The 9,344-nt window shown below is 45.0% G+C and overlaps 1 protein-coding gene across 2 annotated transcripts; it reads right to left on the bottom strand.

Annotated features, from left to right (window-relative positions):
- Positions 1-283: 283 nt before the first annotated feature.
- Positions 284-9,172, bottom strand: LOC115396655 (terminal nucleotidyltransferase 4A-like). Of its 2 annotated transcripts, XM_030102630.1 has the most exons (13): positions 8,233-9,172; positions 7,398-7,521; positions 6,393-6,439; positions 5,770-5,890; positions 5,583-5,690; positions 5,368-5,496; positions 4,568-4,781; positions 3,738-3,867; positions 3,479-3,582; positions 3,151-3,329; positions 2,900-3,037; positions 2,315-2,779; positions 284-2,275 (listed from the first exon to the last, which is right to left on the bottom strand). In XM_030102630.1, exons 1-12 carry the CDS (start codon positions 8,952-8,954, stop codon positions 2,330-2,332), a joined length of 2,466 nt encoding a protein of 821 aa, XP_029958490.1. In that variant the 5' UTR covers positions 8,955-9,172; the 3' UTR covers positions 284-2,275; positions 2,315-2,329. The 2 variants fall into 2 exon arrangements, with proteins under 2 accessions (XP_029958490.1, XP_029958489.1); XM_030102629.1 differs by having other exon boundaries at positions 284-2,779.
- Between the last annotated feature and the right edge of the window lie 172 nt (positions 9,173-9,344).

Genomic DNA, 9,344 nt, shown 5'->3' with positions numbered 1-9,344 from the left:
AAAAAAGGACAATGGTTTTTAGGCATTAACCCTCCAGTGTGAGTGACTTAATTAAAGATCTTCTTTTGCCATTTTCCACTTCCCTGCACCCTGTTGACAATCTGCAAGCCCGTGGAATTGATACAGACAAGCAGTGATCCAAGAGTGCCCCCTTCAGTCACAATGAGGAACTACAAAGATGCAATTCAGGCGTTCTGAAAAAAAAAAAAAAAAAAAAAAAAAAAAAAAACTATTGAGAAAAAGTAAAAAACAAGCACAGGAAGTACACACCAGTGTGGATATAGTTTTAAAACCTTTTATTAAAAAAATAGAAAACTTACATAAAAAACAAGGTATACATCTATACGTCAGTCAGTTTACACGTTACAACCCACCTAATTACACAGATATGAGCTGAGGAGAGGGGGCCTGGAGTGAAACGACAGCCGACCGCCTACCGGTTATTTAACAACCTGCTGAAAAGCTGCGCTGTAAGAAAAACATGTAGAGTGTTATATTCGGGGCAGAAGCGGTCACAATAATCAGGCCTTGAATTTTGGATCTTAACATTGAATTCTAGACGTTGGCTTTCTGAAATCTATAAAACACGTTTTGGAAAAAGTGTTTCGAGCTCAGAAGCCTTGCGTGGATTGATGTGTAAACTATGTTGCTGTGAAACCTTGTCTTGAACTGACTCTTAATATGGCATAGGAATACCTCAAAGTTATAAGGACCGTATAAACAACTGATTTAGAATCATCCATTGTTGAATGGAGGAAAAATGAAAAAAGAAAAAAAAAACAAAACATGAGATGATGCTAATGGTAACAAACACTGACTGCAATGGAGCCTCGATCTAGAAGCTTTACGGAGAAATAAAAGCCAAATAACTCTGGCAGTGCCTGTTGAAAGGAAGGGAGGAAGCTCTGGCTACGGACAGGAAACCAGGGGGGGCAGATTTGGTCATTTCAGAAGGCAGTTAAACTGTTGCTTTAACAAAATAAAAAGGATATTCTAAGGCAAAAAACAAGTACGTTGCTGGTAATAAGTAGCACCAACCAGTTTTTGAAATGACACAAGTAAACACAGCTAAATGCGCATTTCCCCCAATAGAGTCTCCGGTCTATCATGTGGAAACACAGCCAAGGAAAACTACCGAATACTGAGTGATATGTCTGAAATGAAATGAGAATACTGGTGGAAAAAGATTTGGACAGGCAGTTCGCAAATAGCTTTCAAGTGATCATAATACACTTAAAAATGAAACATGAGTATTATGTTGGCATTGTGGGATTTTTGGCACATTTCTCATGTTACACCACAGCTCTCTCTACTGTCTGAAAGCTGCACACGCATTCACACTCACACACACACACACACACTCCAACGCAAACACACATTCCTTTTAGGCCCTTAAATCCATCTATTGCACAGATCAGTATAGTCTTGGAAAACAAGAGGGGGGGAGACCCCTAAAAAAACAAAAAACAAAAGTGAAATAAATTAAATAAAAGCCAGTCATTATTGCACATCAATGCAACAAAAGTAAAAAATAAGGTGTCAACGTTTACAGTACGGAACAAAATATAGTGCCAATGTGGAGAAAGAAATCCCTCAGTGACAAAAACGAAAGGAACAAAAGGTAACGACCAACACTCAAAAAAAAAGAAAATGCTGAATACATTCAAACAAGTCATCACAGTTTAAGCACTTGAGACAAGGTCCTTTTGTGCCGTCACACAGAAACATCGTCAGCGTTGCGCTGCATAGGTAGAAAGGTAGTGCTTTGCTTCAGTCTGGAATACAATTTTTAAGACGATAGTCCAAGCTTTAAGAATTTGGGATCCAGATTTGAGCTAAAAGGAGTTTCGTTCAGGAGACCAAATGAGCCCAAACCTCAATATAAAAATACGGGCCCGGTCAGCGTCAAGACATGTCGGACTCGATGAACCGGTTGGGTGCTATGGCACGTGATGCTCAAAAGATGCTCGAGCTGCGTGGAAAAGTGGACTCATCAATCAGCCAATCAGCAGGTGCCACTGATGAGAAGATCGATTCCTCAGTCAACTCAAGTCTCTGCTGGTGTGCATCAAATTCAGAGAAAGTTTCTGACTCCAGGTGGATTGTAACAAGATTTTTAAGCCTTTCACAGTTTTCCTACATGTGATGAGAGACTGCTTGAATGGACCTGTGAAGTCTAGCACTTTTTTAGGCGTGTTTTTGAAAAACCAGCCATAGGGAAAAACTAGCGTGAGATCGTCTAATCCTTCAGGATGGGGCTGCGAGAGGTCTGGAACAAACCGGGATGGGTCGGGTCGGGTCGGGTCGGGTCGGGTCGAGCAGTCAGATTTCATCTGGTCTGGTTGGCAGCGGGAAGACTGTCCCTTTTCCGGCGCCGCCACGTGTTGCGGCTGTACTGCTGCTGGTGGTTCCTGAAGCCCGGCGCCACGTTGTGGCCCTGGGGGGCGAACCTTCGCTGGGGACTGGAGGTACTCTGGGAGGGGTTCTGGTGGTGCGCGCCGCCGCCTTGGTTGTGCTTGAAGCCAAATTTGTGCGTCTCGGCAGAGCCGTTTGAAATGGATGTCACGGTGTAGGCGTGGCTGTGCTGCCCTCCTACCTGAGGGTGGTAGAGCTGGTGGAGGGGGCTGGGGGCGGGGCTGGTGGAGTTGGTGTGCTGGGAGACTTGAGTGACGTGTGAAGTGTGACGGTGCACAATACCGATGGAAGGAGGAGACTCGTGGTAGAACTGGCAGTCGGGGAGCGAGGAGACGGCGACTCCTTCCGGTAGAGACATCTGGACCTGAGAAGAAACGAGCGAAAATGACGTCATTACATTATCTTAATACGGCAGGGAAGACGTGAAACTAGAAGATACACCTCGATTTAAAATAATCAGAGGGCTGATCATTTCGCAGCTAACCTGAGGCGATGTTTGGATGAAGCCTGCTGGATGTGCGGCCCTCAGGTCAGAAGCCAGCTGGATCACTGAATGGACCGAGGCCAGAGTGATGGGGTGAAGCTGGATAACAGTACTGTTGTTTGGAGGAGAATCGGACTCCTGGAAGAAAAAAGATACAGCGTTTAACTTAAGTGCAGGGAAAAGGTCAAAACTTTACAGCACATGCTTCTGCAGATGCAGTGAAGCCAAGATAAAAATATTTTTGTCCTCACAGCATCACTCCCAGAAGAGGAGCACAGCGAGCACGCGGATGATGAGGATGAATGGTGCTGAGGACTGGGCAGGAAGACTGGAGACGGCGACTGCGACTCTGCACTGGTGGGGGAGGAGCTGTCCCTCTGATCCTCCACCAGCATCAGCCTGGCGAGGTCCTGTTCACAGGCCTCGATGTCTGTGAGCCAAACAATACGACGATTGACACGGGTTTCTTTGAATTTGTAGCATTAAATCACATTTATCACTTGTGTCTGAAGTGATCCGTCGCTTTACTGGAGCGTCACAGTTCTGAGTACAATTAAGTAGATGCAAACCAAAGGTTACCATTATGATCCATCTTAGCAAACTGCTTGGCTCCCCACTTCTTTATGGTCCAGTCTCTGTAAGCCAGGACCTCTGGGCTCACTTTGATGATTCGTCCTAATGCACTACAAAAGAGAGGCAAGTTCTTTACAAAGACAGGACAGCGCCACCAGACCCTAAATAAAATTACAATTAAGAAGATGTAAAGTAGTTTGCTAAAAAAATAAATAAATAAATAAAAATGAATTAACTGATCTCATAAGTTTTCAAATAAGCCAACCTGTCATTGTTGTCTTTGTTGGGATATGCACGCGCAAGAGGGGACACAGCATGACTCAGCACCATGTAGGCAAAGTCAAACACTTGCTTCACTTGGAGGATTCCATAAGAACTCCTGCCGACGTCGTTCCCTGTGAGGACAGAGGAAAAAAAGCACACCAAACAAGTTAACCTGGTAGATAATGTACCGTAAATCCTCTTATAGTAGCCGGGGCTTTTATTTGCCTCAACTGAAGCTGGCACCAGGCTTTTAATGGAAGGAGGCATGTATAAGAGAGAGGCTTATATTTTAAAATGTTCAAAAAGAGCAGAAAGATCTTTTGTGTTAGTTTGAACCCAGTAAAATGTACTGTAAATGTACTTTTTGCAATAGATGTGAAAAAAATAAAATTTCAACATCGAGTTTAATGTTTTCTGTCCCTTCGCCATTTTTACCGGACGCATGTAATACACAGTCGCCATACCAGGAGGACTGGCGCTGTTGCACAGACTACTGTCAGTACAGTGCTGTAGCGCTTCACAGAAAAAAACAAAAGACCAAAAAAAAAAAAAAAAAAAAACAGGCTTGTATTGGGAGGCGGCTTTTATGAGCTTTCTTCAAAGACGCAACTAGTCATTAAAGGAGACGGGCTTTTAATGGAATACAGGTCATTATTAGAGGATTTACGGTATGCATTTAATCACAAAGTAGTATATTCAAGACAGTCAACACTCTAAATTTAAGGGGCTTTGACACTGGCCGTATTTAGGTGGACCCTAGTTTTTGGCCCTCGTAGGTGTGAAATCAAGTGCCGCTCAAGTTACTCTGTTTTAATAAGAGTTCAGGCTCACCTGGCTGTATGGGATCTTCAATGCAGAGCATAGAGGGCCTGTTTCCATTCATCATGGCTTTCATCATGTCCTGCTTGGACAGGTAGGCGCCCCCATTCTTCACCTGGATCCCGGTTTTCATGTAGTTAAAATCACGGCCATACAGTTCAAAAAACTCTATCAGCAGGATGCCCAGGTTGATGTTGGCACGTCGAGTGTCGATCCGAGGATGTAACTGTGACAACGGAACAGGAAGCACTCATTACAGCCACGATGCAACTCAAATCAATTACAAATCAGTTTTATGATGCAGAGAAAAGGAGAATGTAGAAACTTTCATGGCTTTATTTTAGAATTATTCCTCATCACAGAACTAAAAATGAACTGAACACTTAAAAAATGCAATTTGATCTGGAAAAAAACCCTAAAACTACTACAGCTCATCAAACAGGTCAATACTAGTGTCATCAGTGCATTGCTAATATGGTAGAAGGTTTGAATTTGCATAAGCTGCCTTTCTCACGAGTTTAAAATAGCAGAACACAACACTTCCTATTTAAAAGCAGTCTGAACACCATTGTTTTATATACATACACAACAGTGCCCATCCTCCTATCGTCCCATACCTTCAGCTGTTTTTAACCTGCTGCGTTCCTTTACTAATCCATCAGATTCAGACTCAGATTTAGTAGATGCAACACCTGCTGCACACATTTGTTCCTCCATCGCCCATTAAGACCTGGGTATTATTGAAATTACTGAGTGTTCTGGCAACAAAGAAGGGGATTTAATAATCCCAAAAGACATGCATGCAAGTGTACCTGCAGGAAGCTAATGGCCATCAGGATCAGACTGTATGAGCTGATTCCTCCAGTGAAGACTTCATTCAAGTCCCTCTGCAGCAAGAACTGCTTCAGAACGAAGATCAGAGGTGACAGAACTGTGTACTTCTGCAAAATAAAGGAGAAAGTCAGCAATCGCCGAAAGATTACTAATGTGAGCACAGCGTCGAAATGCCACGAGTTACAGGACTCACTTTAAGGTAGCTTTTGATGAACTGTGCTGCTTTGACCGCCGTCTCCACGTTAAAGCTGATGTCGACTTTCACCTCCGTTTGATGATCAGTGAGCTTTATGATTGGCACCTGCAAAACAAGATTTACTTAGTCTGGGGTTGAATTAAAGCGAACCTGCTTGTAAACAGACAGATTTTTGGTGCCTTACTGTAGCTTTGTCAAGGACTTTAATGGGATACGGCCCAGCCACGTTGTGTTTTCTCAGGGCTTGCTCCAGCTGCTGCAGAGGAGGATGGTTCCACTTCCCAAACACCACCAGATCAATGTCACTGAGGACAAAACCACAAAATAGGTCTTACCTGAAACACTTTTATTCCCTTATGATTTGCTTCAACACCTCCGATGCATTCTGATGCAGACAGCACAGAATGATCTGAGTGGCAGTTTGAAGAGTTTTGAAGCAATGGCAGCCACGAAAAACACTTTCATGAAGAAATACTTCCAAAAGGTTATCAGCTACTTTTTGTTCTAGGGATTAGAAACAGAAATCTGAAATATACGACATATGAAAACTGAAGTGTCCCAAAAGAAACGGTCGCACCAGGAAATTTGTTAAATAAGCAATAATGAAGTTTTGTTTTTCCCTCTAAGACCTTCATAATGTCAGGGCATGCATACAATCCCTATAACAGTCCATGATGGCAGCAACAGAAAATGAAATAAGAGGGGAAAAAAAAAACAAACTGATCGTAAATTATATCCTAAAAAGTGAAAGACTGATACATTTAACAAAAGTGTAAGTTCAGACTATAATGGGAAATGACAACCAACCTCGTTGGAAGATAAAGTCCTGTACTGAAACTGCCAAATATCTCCACCTGCAGACAACAGAGCAAATGAATAAATGTGGTTTAAATAGATCTGGGGGTTTGGAGGCCAACAGGTTGATTCATGTTCATCAAATCTGCAAACAGGAAAGAAAGCAAGCTCAACAAAAAGGATACACTGGACAGTACAGATGGTATAATGTGAGAACTACACACTGCAGGACCATAACCCAAAGTCATTCCTAGATTACACACTGTTCTGAAGCTCTTCATTTTCATGATCTCTGGAGATTTTTTTAAGCACCATCAGTCAGAGTGAAACCCTGTGGGACTTCTGCAGGCCAAGATTAGTTCAAATGTTTACATTGTTAGAAAAAAAATCTGTACCATCGCTGTCAACGACTCTGTTGGCAGGAAACAACGGAAAAATAACACTTGTTTCTTTGGGAATACATAAATAAATGATCATATCTTGGCTGTACTAGGAGGACATATACTGTACTGTAAACGAGACTGCTGACTGCGCCCGGGTGGATTAAAGCTCCACACATGACGTCTGCGTATAGAAACCAATACCACTGATTCACAGGGTGCATCGCAGCTTTGTGATGGGATTTATAAAGCAGGAAACTAAAGTCAATACAAAAAAGTATTGAAGCACAAGGTTACAAGCTGGACTTGAACTGCGAACCTCTCCACCACTGCTTGGACAAGTCAATTTAAACATTTCTGAAACTCAGAGACATTTTCATTGCTTTTTTTACTTGAAAAACTGATACAAGAAAGGGAAGTTGCAACTGGCAGCGCTTTCATGGATTTATGACAGTCACCATGTCAGGGAGCTGCTATTGAAATGGACAAAAGAAGCAAAAACTGAGCAGCATGAGGCGCCTCCAGTAATACCACAAGGAAATTTAAAGAGAGATCAGAGTCTGCTGGAGAGACACTTCAATATCCAGGAGTAGCAGCGGGGGCTTCCCTCTCTGAGCTCCTGCTGATGGAAACTCACCCGGGCTGTGGGCCACAGGTCCTTGATGACGCTCTCTATTCTGTTCACAACGTCTCGTCTCATGGCCTCCTCCTCAGGCCGCGGCGACATGAAGTTGAAAAAGTCGACTATTTCTTCATGAAGACTGAAAATGATAAAGATGTGAAGAGAGAGAGAGAGAAGTGAGGTGAAATTTGAAAGACTGACATTTGACGAACTCCGAGAGTAAAGCTATTTGGTTGTTCCTGTTCAGCTCACATGATGTTCAATCAGATTTAAATGTGTGCACTGATTTCATGCAATACTGATTAGCTGTCATTCACTGATAAAACATTCCCTGTAGCAACATTCAGGCTTAAACTCATAGCCAACTGTGAACCAGAGGTGTCACATTTATTTTAATTTCATTTAGTAGTTGATCCTCAATGGGTCAGACCACTACAATGGGAGCATGAAGAATTTTGGATACGATTTTTTTTTTTTTTTTTTTTTTTTTTTATCAACTCCAAGGAAAGGGGTTCATTTTCTGACTGTGGATTGGTTTCCTTGTAGGGAAAAAAATGTACAGAATGCATGGTTCAATTAGTAATTTATCATTTCCTTTCTTTACCAACCCTTCTTGTTCACATAATATATTTTCATCTTTCCTGAATGCTTTTTTCAGGATTTCCAAGAAAGAAAAAAAAAGGGGGGGGAGGGGGGGTGGCAAAGTTCAGCTTGTGACAGGGCCCTCCACAGTTCCTATGTTTCATTAGAACTGAATGTAATGCTGCGTGCATGGAGGGGAGATACAGTGCGAGTTATTCTCTGCGGATGGCCCCGGTCTGGTTGGTTCCCTCATGCGGGACTGTCTTACCCGTTGATGTCCGGACTGTAGCGCCTGGTCCTCCACAGGCAGCAGCAGGAGTCTCCACAGTGGCCGCTGCAGCCGGAGGACAGGCTCGGGGACGGGGACGGGGACAGGGCCGGGGGGACGCCGTGGAAAGTGTTGGCCCGGCTCAGTGGCCTCCTGCGGCCGGGGGAGTGGTGCTGCCTGCCGTTCCCATGCTGATTTTTCATCCCGGTGGGGGTGTGGCCGCCGGATTGTTGCATGCTGCGACAGTGTTGCTGAGCGGTGCGGGGAGGCGGAGGCGGAGGGGGGCACTGCTGCCGGACGCTGCCGTCGCCCGGATCGCCGTAGTGGAGGAACTGCTTGGCCTCTTCATTCACGTTCAGATTGTCGATCTGCAGAGACGAGCCGGAGGGCGACGAGCTCTCGGCCTCCGAGTCCAGCGAGGAGGAGGACGGCGACAGCGAGCCCTTCCTCCGGACGCTTCCCCTCTCTCCGCCTCCGTCTCGCTTCGCCAGCTTCCCGAACGCGACCCCGGGCAGCGGCGGCGGCGGCGCCGCTCCGGGGTAGAACTCGCCCCGGGAGTCCGCGGAGTTTGCGTTGTGCACGGCCAAGTTGCGCTGTTGGTGAAAGTGGTTGTCGACGATGGAGTTCACCCCGAATCCCTGAGAGGTTTCCCAAATGTGCATCCACAGGGAATTGGCAGGTCCCTTCTGCTCCGGCTGGATCCAAGCGGTCCTGGGATCCATTGGACTCGAGTTTGCCGAGAACCTCCTCGCCGGTGGGGGGGAAACCGCAACCTGCTCGGCAAACTGAACGCGGTTCACTCGAGTAAACTGATGAAGCCAAGTGCGCCGAATTTTACTCGATATCCCCGAAGAGCTTCATGTCCAGAAATTGATCTGGGTTTTTATTTAAAGCCGCTCGCTCAACTCCACTCCCCATGTAAACCAGCCAATATGGCGCAGCCAGCAGCACGGATCAGCCAGTGCGCATGCGCCAGGGATTTAAATCTGTGAGCACGCCCCCTAAACTGACAGGGGCAAGTTACACGCGCGCGCGTGCGCACACACACGCACATGCACGAAAGGACACCCTTTTCCCCACATATCCACACAAATGAGTGCATATGTGATGTT

The sequence above is a fragment of the Salarias fasciatus genome, chromosome 11 (genome assembly GCF_902148845.1).
Source record: "Salarias fasciatus chromosome 11, fSalaFa1.1, whole genome shotgun sequence".
Classification (NCBI taxonomy): domain Eukaryota; kingdom Metazoa; phylum Chordata; class Actinopteri; order Blenniiformes; family Blenniidae; genus Salarias; species Salarias fasciatus.
The sequence above is the reverse complement of the archived record's forward strand: the minus strand, read 5'-3'. Positions and strand labels throughout refer to the sequence as shown.